The 25,639-nt window shown below is 43.3% G+C and overlaps 1 protein-coding gene across 3 annotated transcripts; it reads left to right on the top strand.

Moving 5' to 3' along the window:
- The first annotated feature begins 1,634 nt into the window (after positions 1-1,634).
- Positions 1,635-20,588, top strand: zgc:101716 (uncharacterized protein LOC492784 homolog). Of its 3 annotated transcripts, none has more exons than XM_041190054.1 (6): positions 1,635-1,773; positions 7,486-7,581; positions 7,952-8,095; positions 9,070-9,617; positions 11,783-11,915; positions 19,756-20,588. In XM_041190054.1, exons 1-6 carry the CDS (start codon positions 1,660-1,662, stop codon positions 20,107-20,109), a joined length of 1,389 nt encoding a protein of 462 aa, XP_041045988.1. In that variant the 5' UTR covers positions 1,635-1,659; the 3' UTR covers positions 20,110-20,588. The 3 variants fall into 3 exon arrangements, with proteins under 3 accessions (XP_041045988.1, XP_041045990.1, XP_041045989.1); XM_041190056.1 differs by having other exon boundaries at positions 11,783-11,910; positions 19,756-20,039; XM_041190055.1 differs by lacking the exon at positions 7,486-7,581.
- Positions 20,589-25,639: the final 5,051 nt, after the last annotated feature.

The raw sequence follows: 25,639 nt of genomic DNA, 5'->3' as shown, positions 1-25,639 counted from the left end.
TTGATGACCAGATCATTTGTTATAGTGATGTTGGTTGAGGGATAAATGTTCACCAGGACATTGTGGAGAACTCCCTTGCACTTAGTCATTAGGTAGTACAGAACTGGAGTATTGCTGAAAAAAGAGACATGCTGTTGAAGCTTTTTGTCTTGCACTCATCAGGACAGCTTGCAATTCTTACACTGAAAAACTATCAGTCAGGCTCACCGTGTGACTCACTTTTGCATGCTAGAAGCCACACATGTTCAGTCTCACACAGGGTCCTGTCCTTTGCAGGCAGAAGGAGTATGTCCATGCATTGCACCTTTTCCAACTAAACAAAAGCTTGGAAGAATGCCATTCCCTGGTTTATTCCCCATGGCAATGCCTTGACCATTCAGTATTGACCCGCCTGGTTTGAATTTGAAACAAAAGCTTGGCAGCTAACTGTTTGGTGCTGCATTCTTCGTAGCTATGCCTTTACCAGTCAGAGTCCACTTGCCAACCAGTCAGCACTCTATTCTCGTGCAGTATAAATTATTGTTGTTTTCTTGCATAGCTGTCCTGTTGAGTGCAAGATGAAAAGCTTCGATAGCGTGTCTCTTTTCCCTTGCACTTCTTTGAAATAGTATGACGGTATCTTTTAAATCCACCTGGGAGAGGGGGCCTGGGATTTAACATCCCCTGCGAAAGACAGCACATCTGACAGTGCAGCACGCTCTTAGCACTGATACTGGGTGCGTCAGACTCGATTGGTGAGACCACATCTAGAGTACCATGTAGTTTTGATCTCCTTATTTGAAAAAGGATACAATTGCATTAGAAGAAGTTCAGAGAAGGTTCATTCGACTCATTCCTGGGGGCTTATGTTATGAAGAAAGCTTGTGCCTATACTCATTGGAGTTTAGAAGAATGAGAGGTAATCTTATTGAAACATTTAAGATCTTGAGTGGACTTGATTGGGTGGATACTGGGAGGATGTTTCCTTTTGTGGGGGAGACTAGAACTAGGCAATACAGTTTAAGAATAAGAGGTCTCCCTTTCAAGACAGATGGGAAGGAATTTTTTCTCTCAGAGGGTCGTTAGTTTGTGGAATTCTCTTCCCCAGAGACCAGTGGGGGCTGGATCACTGAATTTATTCAAGGCTGAGTTAAACAGATTTTTGATTCAAGGGTTGAGTCAAGGGCTATGGGGGGGGTGGGGTTGCAGACAGGGAAAGTGGAGTTGAAACCACAACCAGATCAGCCATGATCATATTGAATCTTCTGTTGAAGAATCATACGGACTCGAAACGTTAACTGTCTTCCTCTCCGCAGGTGCTGTCAGACCGGCTGAGTTTTTCCAGCTATTTTTATTTTTGTTGTTGAATGGCGGGGCAGGCTGAAGGGGCTGAATGGCCTCATCCTGCTCCTATCTTATGATGTGCTCAATAAGTCTCTTAAGGAGTGGGGGGAGCGAGTAAGCCAAAAGCTGACACAATCTTTCAGATTGCTGGAGTCTCCAGGCTCTGGCACAGCCTATAACCCCAATCAGGATTTGATGAATCAGGAGACTAGGGTGGGGGGGGGGTGTTGTTTTTGGACAGAGGGAGGGAGGGAGGAGGCGGAACTGTTGTGCTGCGCCGCTGAGCTCCGGGGGAGCGGGTTGCTCGGTGCAGGGGGGGACTGGCTGGTCAGGAGGATGGAGGCTTTGGGCTGTGAGTTTGACGATTCGGTCTTTGATGCCTTCCGGGAGAGGAAGACAGCGCCGGGGATAAAGCCGGGATCCTACAGGGCGAAAGTCTGCGAGGCGGGGGTGAGAACTGCTTCATTTAACTGGGGGGGTGTTAGTGGCCGGGGTGAGTTTTATAGCGTGTGGGGTTACCCAGATTGTGGTCCGGCTGGAAACAAGGTTAATCTTGGAACCTGGGCTTTAACCCTGGGGAGGTGGATTGGGGGGGATTAGGGGGGAGGGAGGGGGGGGATTGGGGAGGGAGGGAGGGGGGGATTGAGGGGAGGGAGAGGGGGGGGGGCGGATTGAGGGGAGGGGGAGGCTGTTGGATGTCAGTCAAGGACCAGCTCTGACAGGCAATCAAACAGAGCCAACTGAAGGGAAATAGTTTTTTTTTAAATTAATTCACAGGCTTCTGGCTAGTTAAACGTTTGTTGCCCATCCCTAGTTGCCCCTTGAGAAGGTGGTGGTGAGCTGCCTTCTTGAACCGCTGCAGTCCATGTGGTGTAGATACACCCACAGTGCTGTTAGGGAGGGAGTTCCAGGATTTTGATCCAGCGACAGTGAAGGAACAGCCGATATATTTCCAAGTCAGGATGGTGAGTGACTTGGAGGGGAACTTGCAGGTGGTGGTGTGCCCCATGTGTCTGCTGCCCTTGTCCTTCTAGATGGTAGTGGCTGAGTGTTTGGAAGGTGCTGTCGAAGGAGCCTTTGTGAATTCCTGCAGTGCATCTTGTAGACGGTACACACTGCTGCTACTGTGTATCGGTGGTGGAGGGAGTAAATGTTTGTGGATGTGGTGCCAATCAAGCGGCTGCCTTGTCCTGGATGATGTCAAGCTTCTTGAGAGTTGTGGGAGCTGCACTCATCCAGGCAAGTGGAGAGTATTCCATCACACTCCTGGCTTGTGCCTTGTAGATGGTGGACACACTTTGGGGAGTCAAGAGGTGAGATACTCATCACAGGGTTCCTAGCCTCTGACCTGCTCTTGTAGCCACAGTATTTATATGGCCAGTTCAGTCTCAGGTCAATGTTAACCCCCAGGATGTTGATAGTGGGGGATTCAGCGATGGTAGTGCCATTGAATGGCAGGGGGCAATGGTTAGATTCTCTCTTGTTGGAGATGGTCATTGCCTGGCACTTGTGCGGCACGAATGTTACTTGCCAATTGTCAGCCCAAGCCTGGATATTGTCCAGGTCTTGCTGCATTTGGACATGGACTGCTTCAGTGTCTGAGGAGTTGCAAATGGTGCTGAACATTGTGCATTCATCCACAAATATCCTCACTTCTGACCTTATGATGGAAGGGAGGTCATTGATGAAGCAGCTGAAGATGGTTGGGCTGAGGACACTAACGTGAAGAACTCCTACAGTGAGGTCCTAGAGCTGAGATGACTGACCTCCAACAACCACAACCATCTTCCTTTGTGCTAGGTAGGACTACAACCAGTGGAGAGCTTTCCCCCTGGTTTACATTGATTCCGGTTTTGCTAGGGCTCCTTGATACCACACTCTGTCAAATGCGGCCTTGATGTCAAGGACAACAGTCACTCTCACCTCACCTCGGGAATTCAACTCTTTAGTCCATGTTTGAACCAAGTCTGTAATGAGGTCAGGTGCTGAATGGCCCTGGCAGAACTCAAACTGGGTGTCAGTGAGCAGGTTATTGCTAAGCAAGTGCCACTTGATAGTACTGTTGATGACTCCTTCCATTACTTTGCTGATGATTGAGAGTAGACTTATGGGGCAGTAATTGACCAGGTTGGATTTGTCCTGCTTTTTGTATACAGGACATAACCTGGGCAATTTTACACATGGTCGGGTAGATGCCAGTGTTGTAGCTGCACTGGAACAGTTTGGCTAGGGGCGCGGCAAGTTCTGGATCACAAGACTTCAGTACTATTTCCGCAATATTGTCAGGGCCCATAGCCTTTGCACTAACCAGTGCCTTCAGCTGTTTCTTGATATCACATGGAGTGAATCGAATTGGCTGAAGACTGGCATCTGTGATACTGGGGACCTCTGGAGGAGGCTGAAATGGATCATCCACTCAACACTCCTGGCTGAAGATTGTAGCAAATGCTTCAACCTTGTCTTTTGCATTGATGTGCTGGGCTCCCCCATCATTGAGGATGGGGATATTTGTGAAGCCTCCTCCTCCAATGAGTTGTTTAAATGTCCATAATCATTCACAACTGAATGTGGCAGGACTGCAGAGCTTGGATGTGATCCACTGGTTGTGGGATCGCTTAGCTTTGCCTATCACTTGCTGCTTATGCTGTTTGGTACGCAAGTAGTCCTGTGTTATAGCTTCACCAGACTTTAGGTATGCCTGGTGCTGCTCTTGACATGCTCTCCTGCACTCTTCATTGAACCAGGGTTGATCCCCTGGCTTGATGGTAATGTTAGAGTAGGGGATATGCCAGGTCATGAGGTTACAGATTGTGTTTGAGTACAGTTCTTCTGCTGCTGATGGCCCACAGTACCTCATGGATGCCCAGCCTTTAGTTGCTAGATCTGTTTGAAATCTATACCATTTAGCACGGTGGTAATGCCACACAACACGATGGAGGGTATCCTCAGTGTGAAGGCGGGACTTCATCTCCACAATGACTGTGCAGTGGTCACTCCTACCGATACTGTCATGGACAGATGCATCTATGGGAGGCAGGTTGGTGAGGATGAGGTCAAGTATGTTTTTCCCTCGTATTGGTTCCTCATCACCTGCTGCAGACCCAGTCTAGTAGCTGGTGTCCTTTAGGACTCAGCCAGCTCGGTCAGTAATGGTGCTACCGAGCCACACTCAGTGATGGACATTGAAGTCCCCCGTCCAGAAGACGTTCTACACCCTTGCCACCCTCAGTGCTTCCTCCAAGTGGTGTTCAATATGGAGGAGCACTGATTCATCAGCTGAGGGAGGGTGGTACATCGTAATCAGCAGGAGGTTTCCTTGCTCATGCTTGACCTGGTGCCATGTGACTTCATGGGGTCTGGAGTCAATGTTGATGACTCCCAGGGCAACTCCCTCCAGACTGTATACCACTATGCCGCCACCTCTGCTGGGCTTGTCCTGCCGATGGTGCCTGGGACATTGTGAGGTACAATTCCATGAGGATGACAATGTCAGGCTGTTGCTTGACTAGTCTGTGAGACAGCTCTCCCAATTTTGGCATTAGCCCCCAGATGTTAGTAAGGAGGACTTTGCAGGGTCGACAGGGCTGAGATTGCTGTTGTTGTTTCCGGTGCCTAGGTTGATGCAGGATGACCCGTCCAGTTTCATGTCACAGAGTTATACAGAACAGAAACAGGCCCTTTGGCCCATCATATGTTATGATCAAAGTTACAGCATTCCCCAAAGTGCCTTCAATCCTTCGGAACCATCCTGGGGCAAATCCGCAGCCTCAGCCAGTGTCAGATGTGGCTTTGTGCAATGTACAGCACAGAAACAGGCCATTCGGCTGGTGTTTATGCTTCACTGGAGTTGTCTTTCCTCATCTAAATCTATTTGCATAATCCACTGCAGTATTCCCTTCTTCCTCATATGTTTATCATGTATTTCAGTGCCTGTAATGTCGGAGTGGTGTATTGTTTTGTAACTTTCATATTATTTTAAATCAATATTCTTTCCTTTAATGTCCTGAACACCACTTCTCTGGTATCTGCTGAATTTGTTTGTCTATTTTTGTTACAAGCAACAGCCTGACATAGTCATCCTCATGGAATTGTCTGTGTTTTTAACTTGATTATTTAATTGATATTTGAATTTTTGATGCAATTCAGCCTTTGGGCTGCAAATTTGTTTCTTAATTAAAACGTCTTCATCATTATTATTATCTAGATTTCCATTAAATACATCCATACTGTTTGCTCCAACCACTCCTTGGTAGCTGGTTCCATATTCTCACCACTCCCTAGCTAAACAAGTTTCTTCTGAATTCCCTATTGGATTTCTTGATGACTACCTGACACTGATGGCCTCTAGTGTTGCTCTTCCCCATAAGAGGAAACACTGTGTGTCTACTCTACCAAAATCTTTCATAATTTTAAACAGCTCCCTTCGGTTGCCCCTCAGCCTTCCCTTTTCAAAAAAATGCATGTTCACCATTCCCTGATAGGTTCAACCCCACATTTCTGACTTCATCTTTGTAAGTCCTCTTTGCCCCCTCTCCAGTGCCTCTATATCTTTTTTTATATAATCTAGCAACCTGAATTATACGCAGTACTCCAGGTGTGGTCTGATGAAGGTTTGAAACATGTTTAGCATAAATTCTTTACTTTTCAGTTCCCGCTAAAAAAAAAACCCCCTGTGTTTAGTTTCCTTTTTTTAATCATCTTGTTAACATGTGGGACAAGTTTTATTAATTTTCTTATTTGTACTCCGCGATCCCTTTGTTCCCATTTAGATTCTTATTGTCCAAGTAATATGTAACCTATTTATTTTTCTTGCTGAAATGTACTACCTCACGTTAATCTATGTTGAAATTTGTTTGCTAATACTTCTGCAAGTTTATTAATGTGCTCTTGTGATTCGCTACAGTTGTCCTCAATATTGACTCCCTCCCCACCCATTCCCCGCAAATTTATAAATTCTGTTTTTCATTCCAAAGTCTAAGTCGTTGATATAAATTATGAGCGACAGTTATGAGCCAACACTGATCCTTGCTGAGTTTTTCCAGCATTTTCTGTTTTTAATGTGGAATTGATGGTGGGCTTGGTATTCTGAAGGCATGAGATCAAATGGGCATTCGTTATTCAAACTACCCTCCTCTCGCAAAGCCCCAGTGAGTAAAAGGAAATAGTGTTTGTCAATCCAAGTCTAAAATTGCGTACTGTTAAACAGGAACTGTACATGTGAATAGAATATAATAAAATGACCACATAAAAGGATGAATAATGTCAGAGTATGCAGAGTCAGGGGCCAAGTGACAGAATGAATAGCTATGTGGTTTCAAGACAGAAAGCAGACAGCAGAGGTAAAGAGTAATCATGCAGAGTGGCAGAAGGTGGGAGTGGTATTTCACAAGGAGCAGTGTTGGCACCACTGTCGCTCATAATTTATATCAACGATTTAGACTTTGGAATGAAAAACAGAATTTATAAATTTGTGGGGGGTGGTGGGGAGGGAGTCAATATTGAGGACAATTGCAACGAATTGCAAGAACACATTAATAAACTTGCAGAATGGGCAAATAATTAGCAAACAAATCTCAACATAGATTAATGTGAGGTAGTACATTCCAGATTGAAACTTGCTGCAGAAAAAGAAAGGTTAATTGGCCAGTTACCATCTGTACCTTCTTGTTGCTGACCCTGCTGCCAGTGGAAGTAACTATTTTCCATAGTTACTTCTTTATTACAACCCTTAATAATTTGGAACACCTCTATCACCAAAGAGAACAATCCCAGCTTCTCCAATTATATCTCCATATAATTGATGCCCCTTATCTCCGTTAACCACACTAATAAATCTCCTCGGCACCCTCTGCAATACCGTGACATCCTTTCTAAAGTGCAGCACCCAGAATTGGACACAGTACTCCAGCTGAGGGCTAACCAGTGACTTATAACAGTTTTCCATAATGTCCTTGCCGTTGACTGTTACTCATCCATGTTTATTCATTCATTTGACTACATTTTTAGTTGTCTTTTTTGAAAAAAAAACGGGTTGGCTGATGTGAAAAATTGCCAGTAATTTCTATATGACAAAACTAGCTTGAATCAGTAACTCTGTGTAGATTGCTTAAAAAAAAATGTCCTACTTTGATTTCAAAGTTTATTAATTCTGATGACTTGCAGTGGTTTTGGGGTGAAATCTGCACAGTTGACGATGTGGAGAAGCTGACTGCACTGAAGTTTCGGGGTGATTTGGCATTCAAGTGTCAAGATTATCAGGTATCTAAAAGTCTGGAGTGTTTGCCGTGACTGAGGGAAGACCATCTCCTGCCTGTAATATTTTAATGCTTCTTAAATTTTCTCAGAAGCCTGTGGTGCTTTGTTTGTTTTAAGCAGCGGATTTAAGAGGCGCGAAAAGTACACGCTCTTCTCATTACCATTGTCAGAAAGTCTGTGATGCATTGTCTACAAAGTTTTAAATTCTGGGGAATAAAATGCATACTTTGTTTGCAGGAAACTTGTTTGCTTTTAAGGTGCATTTTGGCGGTGCCAAATGTTAGTAATATTGTAAATGGTATATCATTGTAAATGGCCCTTTGATCACAAAGTATTATATAATGTGGAGTCTGCCATCCTTTATCTTTCCCAGAAAGCATTGTGCGAATATTCCAGCAGCCTGGACCTCGTTCCAGTGTCAAATATAGCTCTCAGAAGAGATCTACAGGAGGCCCAAGCTCGCTGCCTGTGCTTTCTTGGCAGACCTGAAGATGCCTTGGATTTAGCACAAAAGCTGGTTAGTCTTAACAGTGACAGCATAAAATTAAATTGCATTGCGCTATGAAGCTATATGGTTATCAAAAAATACTGTGCATGTATCACAGAGTGCTGAAATGTCAGCTGCAGCTCAGTGGATAGCACCCTCGCCTCTGAGTCAGAAGGTCAAAGGTTCAAGTCCCACTCCAGTCGACAGTCCCAGCACAGTACTGAGGGAGTGCTGCATTATTGTTGGCGTCATCTTTCAAATGAGACATTAAGCTGAAGCTTCTTCTGCCCTCTCAAGTGGACGTCAGATATCCCCTGGTCTCTATTTCGAAGAAGAGCAGTGTCCTGGCCAATATTTATCCCTCAACCAATGTCACAAAGAACAGATTATCTGGTCACTATCACATGGTTGTTTGAGGGACGTTGCTGCGCACAGACTGCCTGCCACGTTTCCTACATTACAACAGTACTCTCAGCACTGCATTGGCTTGTCAGCCTACATTGTTGCATTCAAGTCCTGAAGTGGGACTGGAACCCACAGCCTTCAGACTCAGAGGCGAGAAAGCTTCCAACCGAGTCACAGCTGACACTTGTAGATCCTGTCTCAACTAGAAAATATAACATGACACAAAAGCACTAAAAGGCAGCGGAAGCATAAATTTAAATAAAATTGAAAACTTTGGAATAATATTCAGAAATGCAGTTAAGCAAAACCTGTGATAATTTCCTTGAAAGTGAGAAATTTGCCTGGCTATGGGGAAAGAGCAGAGGGAGTGGGACTATTTGGATATCTCTTTCAAAGACCCAGCAGAGGCACGATAGGCTGAATGGCCAACTTCTGTGCCGTATGATTGTATGATATTGTGTTGCAGACATGATGAACACTAATTACACTGTAAAACTAAGTGTCTATCATTTGTGGTTAGCTTCTTGTTTATTCTCATGTATATTAAGAGCTTAGACTTTTCCTTATTTTCCACTCTGTTGTTTTTATTCTGCCACTAGAGAGCTGAGGTAACCAACACCGATCATCTCACCGCAGTTCTTAACCTCGATATTCTGATCTATCGGAACGCCGGAAATCTGTCCCATGAGCTCTGCTGTTTACAACAGTTAGTTTCCTTGCACCCTTTCAACCCATGGTACTGGAGGAAGCTAGCTGAGTCTTACCTAGGTCTAGCTCAAGCCATATTATCTACGACAGTGTCAATGGTCCCAGTCTACAAGGATGGGCACTGTCGCGGAATGTCAGAAAAGACAGCTGTCGAGACAGAAACATCGAAAACCAAAGCTGACTTTTCAAAGCCTCAAAAATTGAGCAAAGGTCCTTCTGTGCAAGTGGGTTATAAAAGACGGACAATTTCCCCCAGGAATGCACCCGAGGAAGAGAATTCTGATCCAACGCTTACAAGCAACTTAAAGGAACCGTCTGGAACAGGCGATGTTGCCTCTTTCTGTTCAGCTGTTGACAGAAACATGGAAATCGATTCCAAAAGTGGGCAACAGTTGAGGGAACAGTGGCTGTTTGCATGTTCCTCCTTTGTAAGAGCAAGGTATGCCTGTAACACGTGAATGGGTTATGGTGCCCGTGTCACCAGGCTGGATACTGCAGTGTACGCTGCTAGACTGAGCCTTCAGGTGGGATGTAATTTGCCCTGTATTTTGCTGGGAATGTGAGGGTACCTGCAAACAGTGAACAGAGCAACAATAGCAAAGGGAATCAGGTGAAGCAAGTCAATGCAGGCACAGAAAGAAAATAGAGTGAGAAAAAATTGACTTTTTACTGACAGTTTAGATCGTTCCCTTTCTGGGCCAGCTTGATTGCTTTGCATTAACAATGATCATGTTATTAGAAAAGATACTTATGCTGTTAAGGTCCAGCCTTAACTTTCTGTGCTGAATTTAATGGACAATTAACATACAAATCCAGCAAGTTTTTAAAAATAATGGGGAGGCTAAAGGGTGAGAGGGCGGTTTCTATGAAGCATTAATTGGAATGGTTTAAATCAACCAGCAAGTTCTGGAGATTTGCAACTTGTGATCTATCTCTTCACACCTTGAATCTGCTAGCTAATTTTCAAATTAGTAGTGTATGTCATTAACACGCCATTATTCTTCTGCAGTATGTGTGCATACTGTAGCCTTCTTTGCTTTCCACCCTTTCTCCGTCTCTTACCCTTTTTTTTCTCTCTTGCATTTTTTCTCACTTATTTTCAGAAATGATTTTTCTATTATGCAGGGACATATTCTATCATTGGTAACTCTCTGCCTTTCACAAGTTTATTAGCCACTCCTTCATGCCTTTTCCCATGTCTCATATCCAACTGTGGAGTTGAGAGGAACCCCTAGCAGAAGCTACCTCCCTCTCTCTCATGCTTCCTCGCACTGAGAACACCAGAATAGGTGGTGAGAAAAAATACTCTTAGTCTCTGCCAGAAGTAGAGCCTATGTTCCCTACAATCCAGAGAGTGCAGCTACTACCAATATAATAATGTTACCTGGGGGTTGTAACAGTGTTGTGTGTAGTGGATACTGTAAGCTCACATGTGACAGGTTGGGGGTAAAAATCTCCAGTGTTTTGACTCTATGTAAAGACATTCTAGACTAAATCAGGTGACCTCATAGGTGACTTATTGTGAAGTTTCTGTTTCTAATCTAGGAATATAGGACTCAGGAGTAGGTGTCGGCCATTCGGCCCCTCCAGCCTGTTCTGCCATTCGATTAAAATCATGGCTGACCTGATTGTGGCCTTACCTCCACTTTTCTGTCTGTCCCCATTAGCCTTGACACCCTTGCTGATCAAAAATCTGTCTAACTCAGCTTTGAATATATTCAATGAGCCAGTCTTCACTGGTCTCTGGGGAAGAGAATTCCACAGACTAATGACCCTCCTGAGAGAAACAGTTTCTCCTCATCTCTGTCTTAAATGGAAGACCTCTTATTTTTAATCTGTCGTCCCCTAATTCTAGTCTCCACCTTAAGAGGTATCTACCCTATCAAGTTCCCTCAGGATTTTATATGTTTCAATAAGATCAGCCCTCATTATTCTAAACTTTAATCATAGTTTTTCCGTTTGTATTTTTGTTTTTAAATGAGCTCTTAGAGGGTTGTGGGGCTGGAGGAGGGTTGAGACCATCGAAGCATTTGAAAACGTGGATGACAATTTTAAAATCAAGACGTTACCTGACTGGGATTAAATGCAAGTCAGCGAGCGTAGCGGTGATGGGTGAACAAGATTTGGAACAGAATTAGGACACAAGTAACAGACTTTTGGATGACCTCAAGTTTGTGGAGGGTTGAATGTGGGAGGCTGACCAGTATTACGTTGGAATAGTCAAGTCTAGAGGTAATAAAGGCAGAGAGGAGGGTTTCAACAGTAGATGAACTGTGGAATCAAGCGATGTTACGGAGGTGGAAATAGGTGGTCATAGTGATTGCATAGATATGTGATTGGAAGCTTAGTTCACTCAAAAATACAGCAAGGTTGTGAACAGTCTGGTTCAGTCTCCAGACAGTTGCCAGCGAGAGGGTTAGAGACAGTGGCGAGGGATTAGAGTTTATGACAGGGTCTGAAGAAAAGACCCAATTTTGGCCAATCTGAGGTGCATTCTGAGTGGTGCCAATGAGTTTGGACTGTGTGTTTTATGTATTATTTACTACATGCGGCAGTTTTCTGTGCAATATGAAAGATTAACCAGTGAAACCCATCTGTGCTTAGACTTTTGTTGCAGATGGTGAAACCACAGCAAGCCTCCTTTGTCTTGGAGAGGAACCTGACTGTCCAAGAGGAGATCAGGCAGCAGCTCAGCGAACTGGAGCTGAGAGAAGAGGCACTGAATGCAATAAGTAAGGTAGCTGGACCTATTAGTGGCTTGAATTCATATTTCTATATACTGTGTGAGCAAGCTGTGTAAATTTTTCTGTATAGCATTCTGACATGTCATATGACTAGAGTTTGCTATTCATAAACCCCTGATGCCTGAATTAAGCTCTGGAATTTCCTCCCTAAACCTCTTGGCCTCTCTATCCTCCTTCCAGATGTTCTTTAAGAACCTCCCTCTTCCACCAAGCCTTTGGTCATGTCCTAATATCCCTTCAAGTGGCTCATTATCTGTTCATTGTTCCTGTGAAAGGTCCTGGGGCTGTTTTACTATGTTAAAGGCGCTGTATAAATGCAAGTTGTTGCTGTAGAGCTTTGCTTTCTTAAAAACAAGTCATTGCATTTCAGTAGTACATACATTCCACTTTTGCAAAAATATGTATTCTAAATCAGTGCTTTGAGATAGGCGTTCAAACACACAACTCCAAGGTTGTGCAGAGCAGTTTTGCACAGGGTAGTTTTACTTAGATGCCGGGACAGATTGTATTTATAAAAAGCACTGAGACCAGGGTACTGTACTGATTAAAGAAACTGTTAGATGCTGTAATATGAAGATGGTAGGCTTGGTATTCTGGAGCAATACCCATCCTCCTTTAAACCCATCTCGTGAGAAACTTAACTTGATATGCAGGGCGTTTTTCTGTTCTCAAGTCTATTTCGTTCCAGTAGTTTTAGTTGGTTTAGCACTAATTCCAGAACAATGCAGTAATGTTGGCCAAATAATTATTTTATTGATTTATGAACAATTAAAACACCTAGTTTTGTTTTCAGTGCCTGCAAAATCACAGGACAGATTAGTTACTAGCATTGACTTCAAACTTTTAAAAAATTATTCGTTTGCGGGATGTGGGCGTTAAGTTTCTCACGAGATGGGTTTGGATGAAGATGGGTATTGCTCCAGAATACAAGCAGGTATTGCAAATATTATTAAGAATGACTGAACAGTTCAGTTAACCTTTTGCGTAGAGTACAAAAGCAAGGCAGCCATGGTAAACCTTTATAAAACCTTGGTGAGGCCTCAGCTGGAGTATTGTGTCCAATCCTGGGCATCACACTTTAGGAAGGATGTCAAGGCCTTGGAGAAGATAGAGAGGAGATTGATTAGGAAGGTACCAGGGGATAAATATGCCAGCGGATGTTCACATGATTAGCTTGGGGCCATTTGCAGTTGTTTGACAAAATGTGACAGAATTGGTCATTAAAATGTGACAGAACGGCAAACTCGCAAACCAAAGTGATGAGATTGTGGAGAGACTGGAGAAGCTGGGGTCATGCTCCTTAGAGCAGATGGGCTAAGGGGAGATTTAATAGAGGTGTTCAAAATTGTTTGGGGCTTTGATACAAGAGATAGGGAGAAACTATTTCCAGTGGCTGGAGGGTCAGTAACCAGGCGACACAGATTTAAGCTAATTGATTAAAAAAAAACCAGGGGGGAAGATGAGAATTTGTTCTCACAATGAGATCTATAGTGCACTGCCTGACTGGAAGTGGAAGCAGATTCAACAATATATTCAAAAGGGAATTGGATAAATATTTAAAAAAGAAAAAAATGCAAAGTTACAGGGAAAGAACAGGGGCATTGAATAATTGAATGAAAATAATTGAATAGCTCTTTCAAAGGGTCAGCACAGGCACGATAGCCTGAATGGCCATCTGTGCTGTAAGATTCTATAAAGCTACAAGGTTCCTAATTAGATAAACATTTCTAATTTTCTTTTAACTGTCTATTTGTTACCTAGTGACATCTATTTTGAGTGAGTACTTTGCATTATTGATACCTTTGTCCTGTACAGTAAAATACTCCTGTAAAAAATGGTGGACATGGGCTGAGCCCAAAGTGTTCTATGTTTTTAATGGTAATGAAGGGTGTTTTATTTTGTTCCCAAGTCTATTTTGTTCCAGTAGTTTTAGTTGGTTCAGCACTAATTCCAGATGGCCAAATAATGTTGGCCAAATCATTTTTTACTGATTTATGAACAGTTAAAACAGTTTTGATTTCAGTGTCTCCAAAATCACAGGACAGATTAGCTACTAGCATTGACTTTAAACTTTTTTAAATTATTCATTCATGGAATGTGGACATTGCTGGCTGGTCAGCATTTATTGCCCATCCCTAATTGTAGAGGGCATTTTTTTTTTAAGAGTCAACCACATTGCTGTGGGTCTGGAGTCACATGTAGGCCAGACCAGGTAAGTACAGGAGATTTCCTTCCCTAAAGGACTTTAACGAACCGGATGGGCTTTTACGACAACCGTTTCATGATTATCATTAGACTTTTAATTCCAGATATTTATTGAATTCAAATTTCACTATCTGATGTGTGGTGGGATTCAAACCCGGGTCCCCAGTTCTCTGGTTCTCTGGAATACCAGTCCAGTGACAATACCACTGCGCCACTGCGTATGTCAGTTACATGGGCTGGGAAGTGAGCTTAAAAATATAATCGCCTGCTGGTGTAACTTGACATCAAAGTCCTAGTCATGGACTCGCTGGCATCTGATTTTGTGTTTACACTGACCTTTCCTTTCCTGGTAAAATTATCAATGGGAGGAATTTCACCACTTTGGCTTGCCGCTCTTAAAGATTTTAACGACCAGTTTTGATCAAATTTTGTCAAACAAGTACAAACTAGCCATGTGAGCTTTTTTTTTTATATTCATTCTTTCATAGGATGTGGGCAAGGCCAGCATTTGTTGCCCATCCCTAATTGCCCTTGAACTGAGTGGCTTGCTAGGCCATTTCAGTTTAGTAAAGAGTCAACCACATTGCTGTGGGCCCAGAGTCACATGTAGGCCAGACCAGATGAGGATGGCAGATTCCCTTCCCTAAAGGGCATTAGTGAATCAGATGAGTTTTCCCGACAATCCATGATAGTTTTGTACTTGGTGACCATGAAAATGTTGTGGGTTTATGGGAGTATGGTAACATAGTGGTTATGTTACTGGGTTAGCAGTCTAGAGGCCTTGACTAATATTCCAGAGAACATGGGTTCAAATCCTACCATTTACATTTTTAAAAACTGGTAAAAGTGACCATGACAATTCGCTCAGAAACTCATTGTCCTCCCCGAGTGTAGCCTATATGAGACTCCAGACCCATATCAACTGCCCTCTGCAGTGATATAGCAAGTCATTCAGTTGCTTAAAACCTCAGGGAAACAAAAGATGGGTGATAGATGTTGGCCTTGCCAGTGCCATCCACAGCCTGAGAATGAAGATACCAGACTCTCGGTAAGTTTCTTGTAATCAGATACAGAGCTTTGCTAATCATTAAAGCTGCCTTACAAACAGCCAAATGTGTTATATTGGCCAGTGGTTTGGCCTGCCATTTGGAAAGATCGCAAAAACTTTGCAGATTTCTGCACCACTTTGAACCTTCTGACTGGTCAGCTCATGATGTACTTGCCTCTAGGTCAGATGCTTTGTGTGTGTTTGTGTTTGTGTGTTCTACTCAGGGATAAAGCAGGTAACTGGAGACTGAAATTCCCATGTCATACTGAAGGAATGCTGCACTGTCAAAGGTGCTGTCCTTCGGATGCACCTGCCTGCATGTTTAGATGTACATTAAGGATCCTGTGGTGCTATTTCATAGTAGAGCAGGGAGTTATTTTCCTCTCTACTGATCTCAGATTAACTAGCCATTTATCTTATTTACTGTTTGTGGAATTTTGCAGTGTGCAACATGACTGGCAAATTTTACTGAGATTTTGCAGTTGAAAGTACATGAATCGTTTTGAGAGACATGAAGAGCTAGTTTATGAATGCAAACCTGTTTTTGATTTGTAGAAAATGTCACTATCTTTTTAAATTAGATTTTGATGTTATTTCTGTTGGAGACTATTTTGAATGACTCAGTAGGATAAAGTACTCTGATATGTTGTACACATTTGGTGTGGTTTCTTTGGTGTTGGATAGTTTAAAGCTCAGGCAGAATAAAATGTACAGAATAATATGACTTTTAGACCATATCAAACTCCCTTAGCTCCAGAACATATGTATGTAATTTGGTCTATTACGCACCAGAGCATTTGGAAATAAGCCCAGTTGTGTTAGTTCATTTTAGTGAGGCTGCAAGTTTGTACTGCACAAGACAGAATACGCAGAAATTTGTTTCGACTCTTTAAATAAAATGGTTTATTGTACAACGCAGTCGGTCCATTTGGTGCAGTCCTGACATCAGCCACGGGATCCACCTGTTCTGCTTGCGCTGGGAGTATTTCATTTAACCTTTTCAAAGGACTTTCATTTTTACCTTTTTTTGAATGCACAATGTCCTTTCATTTGAAACATCCTTGGGAAGGCCTTCTGCTGCTTCAGGGCAGTACTGGCAACACAACGTCGCTGTTAGGGGCCAGAGGTATAGACAGTTGAGCAACACTGTTGATTCACTACTCTCTCCGGGATCAGACCATCTCACCAAAAACCAGCGAGCTTCTTGCTGTAATATTAGAAACCAGCTGCTTGAGGGCAGCGTGTGCACTTTCAGGGTTTTGCCTTTGAAATGCGCCCTGCAAACTATAGCTCATTGAAAAGTATTGTCCAGCTTATTTGAAGGTACGTGAAGGACTGTAAGCTTGCCTGAGACCTGAGCAGTCTTATTTTGAAAGAATCTTTGGGACAGCTTATTTTTACATTTGCCCCAAGGACATGTCTAAGCTGTTTGCACTGATTTCTTTCCATTTGTGCTTCAGGTGGCAATTCTCCAGGAATCACACTGTATTTATAATCACTGGAGCAAATAAAGGAAGAGACAGATGCGCAGTCATTGTGATTAGCACACCCCAGGATAGATGCTGAGAGGCCATTTCCCTCGGCTGGAGAGAATAAGTGCTTAACAGTCTCAGGATGAGGGGTTGACCATTTAGGATGTGGGCATTGGGGGGAAGTTTCTTCATCAAGAGGGTTGTGAACTTTTGGAATTCTCTAACCAGGGCTGCTCAGTCGTTGAGTGTATTCAAGTCAGAGGTTGAAAGGTCTTTGGATAGTAAAGAAATATGGGGAGCGGGCAGAAAGGTGGAGTTAATGTAGAAGATCAGCCATGATCGAATTGAATGGCGGAACAAGCACGAGTGTCTGTATGGTCTTCTACTCCTCCTATTTCTTATGTTCTAGTGTCACTACTGTCCTCACTATATATATATCAGGATCCTTTCAGGCTGCCGTAGTGGGGTACAATCAATATCCACTGCCCATAGGTACATGCACCAGCTGACTTTGCTCTAGCCAATGAAGATGGGTAGATGGATGCCCCATGGCCAATCAGCAGCCATGTGTGTGGCTGTGTTGCAAATTCCAGTCACGTGGTTGGATTTCCTTGAGGCCTGGGGATAAGACATGGAACCTGTGGTCCTACTGGTATCTGTCCACAGCTCCTACAACTTTATATAAAGCTGCAAGCGATGGAATTCACTCAACGTGCAGAATGTGAATCTTCACTACCCAGTCATGTATGTCAGTGCTCACACCCTCAGCAGCAGCCACAGGCCCTTCATCCTCAAAGCAGCCAAGAGAGACCTTTTGTTGATTTGAGTCATGTGTACAATTGTCAGGTTGACTGCAGGACGAACGAGGGCATCTTAGGAACAGGAGGTAATCATTCAACCCCTAAAGCACGTTTCACCATTCTGTTAGATCATGGCTGATCTCTTTTTTAACTCCATCTTAGCTGCTTTTGTTCTGTACCCTCAACACCCTCAACCAACAAAAATCTGTCTATCTCAGCCTTGAATATTTCAATTGACAGCCCTGCCCCTAGCCTTTTGGAGGAATGAGTTCCAGATTCCCACTGCCTTTGGTGAGGAGCGAGCCCTTCCAGATTTCAGTTCTGAACGATGAGCTCACATTTTAAGGTTATGTCCCTTATTCTGGACTCCCTCTCCCTCCACCCGCCTCAGGAAACAGTATTCCTGTATCTAACCAACCAAATCCCTTTATCATTGAAAAGAGCCGCATTAGATCATGCCTCAAGCCTTTCAAATTGAAGGTAGTGCAAACTGAGTTTATGCGACCTCAGAATGTAACCTTTTAAGCTCTGTAAACATTCAGCTAAATCTGTACTGACCCCTATTTGCTTCTCTGTGAATGTGATAACTTTCCTCCCATTCACAATGAATTTTCTATTAGCTCTAATTTGGATTATAGCTTTGGGAAATGTGGATGTGAGAAATGTTACAGAACACACTGTTCACAGTCAAACAGGAAATGTTAGAGGTTGAGGTGGAATCTGTGCTTGGTGGAAGAAATGTACAATGAGATTTTTCTCTTCTGCATCTCACCTGTTTCAATTTTGTGGTTAACTAGAGTGAATGCTGCTTTAATTTACATTTGATACTGCTGTTGAAAGTGTCAGAACCATGATGACACAAAAGGGGGCCATTTGGCTAATCGAGTCCATACTGACTCTCTCTAGAGCAATTCGGTCAGTCTATTTTCCCCAGTCTATTCCTGTAGCTCCAACAATACTCAAGAAGCTCAACACCATCCAGGACAAAGCAGTTCACTTGATTGGCATCCCATCCACTACCTTCAACATTCACTCCCTCCACCACCGGCGCACAGTAGCAGCAGTGTGTACCATCTACAAGATGCACTGCAGCAACTCATCAAGGCCTAGCCAGCAATGCCCACATCCTGTAAAATAATTAAGGAAAAGCTCTCCAAGCTTAGTTCCCTCAAGTGCTCATCCAATTTCCTTTTGAAATCATGGATCGTCTCCGCTCCCACTGCCCTCTTGTTTCATTCACTGCGGAAAAATGTTCCTCCTCACATTCCCCCTGCATCTCTCGCCCAAAACCTTAAATCTGTGTTCCCTAGTGCATCAGTTAATGGGAGCAGCTTATCTTTGCCTATCTTATCCAAACCAAGTGATCTGATCTTTTGGGGAGATATGAAAAACCAGTTTTGGTTTTTGACTGAACACTGTTGATAGCATGGAACAGCAAAATGGGGCCTGAGCACACACTGTACTTGATGCTGAAATGTGTAATATTATTTAACTCCTTCAACAGAACAAGTAGATTAGCCTATCGTTGCGACTAATGGTTCCCATTTTCAACAACAACGTGTATTTATTTAGCATCTGTAATATAGTAAAACTTCCCAAGGTGCTTCATAGGAGTGTTATCAAAAGAATATTTGACACCGAGCCACTTGAGCAGATGTTAGGCCAGGTATCCAAAAGCTTGGTCCAAGAGGTAGGCTTTGAGGAGCATCTTAAAGGAGTAGAGAGGGTTAGCTAGGCAGTGGGGTTTAGGGAGGGAATTCCAGAGCTTAGGGCCCAGACAGCTGAAGGCACAGCCACCAATGGTGGAGCTTTGGAAATCAGGGAATGGTAAAAGGCCAGAATTGGAGAAGTGCAGAGATTTCAGAGGGCTATGGGGCTGGAGGAGATTACAGATTTAGGGAGGGGCGAGATCATGAAAGGATTTTGACAACAAGGATGAGAATTTTAAAATTGAGGTGTTCCTGTATATGGTTTAAGGTAATTAGCAAAACGCCAAAGAGAGAAATGAGGCATTTTCTTGTGCAATAGCTGTTGTGATCTGGAACTTGCTGCCAGAAAGAGTAGTGGGAGCAGATTCCACAGGAACCTTCGTAAAGGAATTGGATATAAACTTGAAAAGGGAAAATTTGCAGGCTATGGGGAAAGAGAAAGAGATTGGCACTAATTGGATAGTTCCTTCAAAGAGCCAGCACATGCACGATGGGCCAAATGACCTCCTTCTGTAGTGTGTGATTCTAATAAATTTATAAATACCGTATTTTAATTTTTAAAAACTAAATACTAAGTCTGTCTTTCCTCTCTCCCTTAGACGATGGGGGAGGACCTGTTGCCAGACAGGTTTAAAAATGGTGCAGAGACTGAAAGGCCTGTAACTTTCCCCAATTCTTCCTCACTGACCTGTGTTGCCATCGAGTCAGGCTTTGACTTTGAGAAGAGGTGGTTTAAGAAGCTCATACGCGAATCCTTCCATGGTCCCACATCCAAAGTAAAGCAAGGCGGGAAGGAGAAGATCTTTGGAAAATCTGAGCCTAGTTTGACCTCTGCCGAGGACTGTGAAAGTGACCCTGTGTTTATGGCAGACAATGAAGGAACTCCAGGCCCTAAGAGCAGAGCCTCCTTGGCCAAAGAAATGAAACACCACGCGGAAAATGCTGACTTTTGATGGAATAGAGCGAACGCCGATCTTAACATTTGACAAGCTTGGTGAGGCACCTGACTCCTGCAGACTTCAGATGTGAGAGTTCTGAAACTTGCTGGCTGCTCTGGAAGAAAATAAATGATTCGTGCTTTACCTCTGTGGATCTCGTACACTTTACCAATATCATGGACTTTCCACACTGGAATCCAGTCGGTGATATCACTGACCAGTTTCTTCACTGCACCGTCAGACCATGATGTGGTTTTTTGTTAGTGTAGAGTCTCTGGTACAAGTTTTGTAGCCAGACCTGTGAAGAACAATGTTCATGTATGTGGTAGCAGCATTTATATTTAAGATGTTCTGGGAGGTCATTTTTCTCCCCGCTGTTTTTATCTTTTTTAATTTTGGTTTCATTCATACTCTTATTGCAGGGAGGGATTGAAAAGCAAGTCAATCCTACTGCTCGTTTCTCTAAATTAAAGCTGTTTTATCAGTTTCTAATATACCTTTATGATGAGTTGATTTGTATCTATGCCATCCTGAGGTAAATACACACACAGACTAGTCGTGGATTAGTGGGTAGCTCTCTCGCCTTTGAAATTTTCAGTTGAACCCCGCAGCCTCAGCAGCTTTTTAGGGGAGAGAGTTCCAGATTTCCACTACCCTTTGTGTGAAGAAATGCTTCCTGACATCGCCCCTGAATGGTCTGGCTCTAATTTAAATAGGGACCTAATGAAGGCTTTCAAAATCATAAGAGGTTTTGAGAGGGAAAGTAAAAGTTGTTCCTGTGAATTGGAGAATTTGTAGTAAGGTTGAGAAGAGGAGAGTTAGAAATGATTTCATGCAGATTGTTTTCGGAGAATGGATTGTTTAATCAGCTGAATCCTGAGGTAGAATCTTTGATGTAATTTAAGATTGAGCCTCTATGGCCTCACCTCCTCCCAATCTCTGTAACCGACTCCAACTCTACAAGACATCTGTGTTTCTCCAATCCTGGTCTCTTTTGCATCCTTTCATTGTCCCCCCCGCCCCCCCCCAGCCAAAGGTGGCCTCACCTTCAGTTGCCTGGGCTGTAAACTCTGGAATTCCCTCCCTTAAACCTCTGTTTCTCTACTATCTTCCCTCCTTTTAAGAAACTCCTTAAAATCTATGTCTTTGATCAAACGTTTGGACACCTTTCCTACTGGAAGGATTTATACTCCAGGATAAGAATTGTAAATTTGATTGTCCTGCCATCCTAGGAGCCAGTGTGGGTTCAGTGAGCACAGGGGAACGATGGCTGAACAGGACTTAGTGTGAGTTACAGTGAGGGGCAGCAGCATTTTGATGAGTTTAGGAAGGGTGGTCAGGAGTGTATTGGAATAGTTGGGCCTGGAGGTAACAAAGGCATCAGTTTCAGAAATATCCTTTTGCCGTTGCACGTGGATCTGATTTACAGGTGCTATGAGGAAAGATTATGTTAAATATATATTTTCAAATGAAGGCGATGTTTATATTTCAGCTCATTCACTCTCCACTCTGGAGTGATTGGGGGGTCTTGGGATTGGGCTTCTGTTTCGGAGATTTGAAGGACAGAAATGTTGACCCCAAAATCTGGCAACCTGATGTTTTCTGCCTCGCTATGAATATAAGGACTTCATCCATATGCCAAAAGCAAGAATGGATCTCTGCTAAATACAGGACTGCAACCCAGATGCTTGAGGAATTCATCTTCTTTCAAGTGGAGTACGTGGTTGCTACCAAATTTTTTTTTAAAAGTCATTGGGTTCCAGATTTGCCGCTCACACATCCACAGCTTATAGTGTTTTTACTAGCGTACGGAACAGACAAACCCAGAGAAATTTCATTCGCTCGAATTGGAAGCTGCTGGCAGGGCTGGCATTTGTTGTCAATCCCTGCTGCCCCTTTAGCAGCCTGATAACCGAATGCAGTGTTTGTCAAGAACAAAACCAAGCGTTCCGTTGCTCTTACATTATCAATATAGGGAATGGACGAAGGAAATGCAAAACAAAAAATGCAGAGCTATCTCATGTAAAGAAAATCAGTGGTTAGCAATCCACAAAAAATGGCACAGTGGTTATTCGATCCACCAATAATAATTTTTTCTCGTTGAATTACGATGAACAGCCTTCTTGAGCCGCCGCAGTCCCTGTGGTGTAGGTGCACCCACAGTGCTGTTAGGGAGGGAGTTCCAGGATTTTGACCCAGCGACAGTGAAGGAACGGCGATATATTTCCAAGTCAGGATGATGAGTGGCTTGGAAGGGAACTTGCAGGCGGTGGTATTCCCAGGCATCTGCTGCCCTTGTCCTTCTAGATGGTAGAGGGTTTGGAAGGGGCAGTTGAAGCAGCATTGGTGAGTTGCTGCAGTGCATCTTGTAGACGGTACACACTGCTGCTACTGTGGAGGGACTGGATATTTAATGTGGAATATTAAAACGTATCGATGTGTAGAAGAAGTTCGACAGCACTTTCCAAACTCACGACCACCACCATCTAGAAGGGGAAGGACAGCAGATAGATGGGAACACCACCACCTGTAAGTTCCCCTCCAAATCACTCATCATCCTGACTTGGAAATATATCACCGTTCCTTCACTGTCGCTGGGTAAAAATCCTGGAACTCCCTCCCTAACAGCACGGTGGGTGTACCTACACCACATGGACGGTAGTGGTACAAGAAGGCAGCTCACCACCACCTTCTCAAGGGCAATTAGGGATGGGCAATAAATGCTGGGATGGCAATAAATGCTGATTTTGCCAGTGACACCCACATCCTGTGAAAGAGTAAAATAAAAGTATCAACGTAAGCTGCCTTCAAAATCACTTTATTGTACGGTCATATTAGGTTTCTCCTCATATGAGGGTACATATATTTGATGTTCAAAAAATGCTGCTGAAGTAGGATTTTTCATTTCCCAATGCTAAATCTAGTGATTAGTCCCTTATTTTACATCAGTATAGCGATTTCTGACACTAATTTTAATAGCTTTGAAACAGCATCACACAAGAACATAAGAAACAGCAGCAGGAGTAGACCAGACGGCCTGTCGAGCCTGTTCCGCCATTCAGGTTGATCATGGGCTTGAACTCCACTTTCCTGCCTGCTCTCCATTTCCCTTAATTCCCTTAATCTGTCCATCCTAACCTTAAATATATTCAACAATGGAGCGTCCACAAGCCTCTGGGGTAGAGAATTCCAAAGATTCTCACAACCCTCTGAGTGAAGAAGTTTCTTCTCATCTCAGTCCTAAACGATTGATACCTTATTCTGAGACCGTGCCCCTGTGGCCTAGATTCCCCAGTCAGGGGAAGCAACCTCTGTATCCATCCTGTCAACCCCTTTCAGACTCTTGTAGGTTTCAATGAGATCGCCTCTCATTCTTCTAAACTCCAGAGAATATAGGCCCAAGTTACTCAGCCTCTCATCATAGGGCAACCCTCATCCCAGGGACCAATCTAGTGAACCTTTGTTGTACTGCCTCCAGGGCAAAGTATATTATTCCTCAGATGCATGGACTTGACGATACAGTTATCACTACCTCATGCATAAACTACAGAACCGTTCAATTAACCCAATATGAGACCAGACTGTACTGTAGTTTTAGAAAAAAATATCTTTTTCTTCATAAACCCATTGTGTAACTTGGCGGTTTACTGGTATTGCCAGTAGTGTTTGTCACTGGGAGGTAAGGTGGAGTAAAAGTATGCATACGGTTTTAAAGAAAAAAATATTTACATTTCTATAGCACCTTTCATGACCTCAGGATAACCCAAAGCATTTTCTGGCCAATTAAGTAATTTTGAAGTGTGGTCACTGTTGTAGGGAAATACGGCAACCAATTTGCAGTCTGCAAGCTCCCTCAAACAGGAATGAGATAATGACAAAGTAGTCCGTTTCAATTATATTGCTGGAGAGATCAATATTAGGTAAGGCAACAGGGACAAATACTCCCCCTCCCCACCCTGAGCTCCTGTTCTTGAAAATACTGCCTTGGGATCTTTTCTGTCCAACTGAATAGGGCAGACGGTGCTTCAGCTTATCACAGAAATTAAAGCAGGGAAGGAGGCCATTTGGCCCATCATGTCCGTGACTGCTGACAAGTAGCCATACAGCCCAATCCCACTCCCGCATCTCATCCAAAAGACGGCACAGCTGATGGTGCAGCATTCCCTCAGCACATGAGCGCCAGCCTGGATTATGTGCTCATGTCTGTGGAGTGGGGTCTTGAATCAAGGCGAGAGTGCCACCATTTCGAGCGCTATTGTAGAGACTTGAGCAGATAATTGAGTGAGTGCTGCACTATCAGATTTCCAACACTTCAGACGAGATATTAAACCAAGGTCCTGCCCACTGACAGGTGGATGTTTAAAGTTGCCATGGTTCTTTAAGAAAAGACACAAGGGAGTTCTCCTGGTGCCCTACATTTACAACAGTGATTACACTTCAGAACTACTTCATTGGATGTAAAGTGTTTTGGGGCATCCTGAGGTTACTATAAGAATGCAAGTTCCTTCTTTTCAGACCACAGGGAAAGTGTTAAATGGGTTTCTGTCTGAGGGTGGAGATGTCTCAGTCTGATCTGCTCTAGTGTGTCCCCTAGTGGCTGCTGTCAGAATTAATGGAAGTTGCCCGATGACAAGCTCTCTTGCCTGAGCACCTAACTTCAAAGATAAAAGCTCAAAATGGGGAGGACCAACATTTTTTAAAAAATAATGTAATTATAAATAATTTATACAATAAAGTACACTCTGTTTTTGTCAGATGAGTACTTGAAATGAAGCCACCAAGAGACTTTATTCTGAACTTGAGTGTGTGGCTACATTCATATATTTTGCAGAAGAGTCACACCTTTGTTGCTTCATCACAATCGAGTAATGAAAGTAATAAATGTTCTGGAATATTCTGTACAGCAATAACAGAACTGACCTTTCAATTGTCTCCTATCATAGCATAATCATTGCAAACACGATAGAGGCCAGAAGAAGAGGATGAGAAGTAACCCTAACCCTAACCCTTAATCACTCAAAGGTTCCTAATTGCCACCCAGAACTACTCGATTTTTGAGTTTGGTTTGTTCGTTGTCGTCTCAGTGCCATGCTGAGTGGCGTAGGCAACCATGGTCTTCCAAACCTTCCGATCGTTGCCTCAGTGGGTGCCCTCATTATTGGAGTTCTGGTTAAACCAGTCTTTAATGTTGTCTAGCCGCTTCCTTCATTAATCCTCCAGTGGTGATTAGGCATCCAAACCCTTCTATGACAGTTCTGAAAAACTCCGTTTGTCTTCTTTTGATATTATTTAAGGGTTCTCTTGTTCTTCTGGCCTCATTCAGTGCTTCTTCATTGGCTCTTTTCTTCACCCAGCTCACCATTAGGATCCTTCTTAAGCCCCCAATTTCGAAGCAGTTGATTTTCTTTTCTTCCTCTTCCCCAATGCTCTGAGCTTCACACCCATGAATTCATTACTGACCAGACAACATTTTAGATTAGCATGGTTAAAATAGTTCCCATTATTTTCATTTTGGATCCTCTTTCTTTCCCACTCAAATCACTAG

Source organism: Carcharodon carcharias, chromosome 6 (genome assembly GCF_017639515.1).
Source record: "Carcharodon carcharias isolate sCarCar2 chromosome 6, sCarCar2.pri, whole genome shotgun sequence".
NCBI lineage: Eukaryota > Metazoa > Chordata > Chondrichthyes > Lamniformes > Lamnidae > Carcharodon > Carcharodon carcharias.
This window is presented reverse-complemented; position numbering and strand designations above follow the sequence as displayed.

Bases quoted from the DNA above. Each gene is read 5' to 3' on its own strand.
- zgc:101716 (XM_041190054.1), top strand. From the start codon at position 1,660: ATGGAGGCTTTGGGCTGTGAGTTTGACGATTCGGTCTTTGATGCCTTC. The intron at 1,774-7,485 runs GTGAGAACTGCT...GATGACTTGCAG, and splicing joins CGAAAGTCTGCGAGGCGGGG to TGGTTTTGGGGTGAAATCTG. The intron at 11,916-19,755 runs GTAGCTGGACCT...TCTCTCCCTTAG, and splicing joins CACTGAATGCAATAAGTAAG to ACGATGGGGGAGGACCTGTT.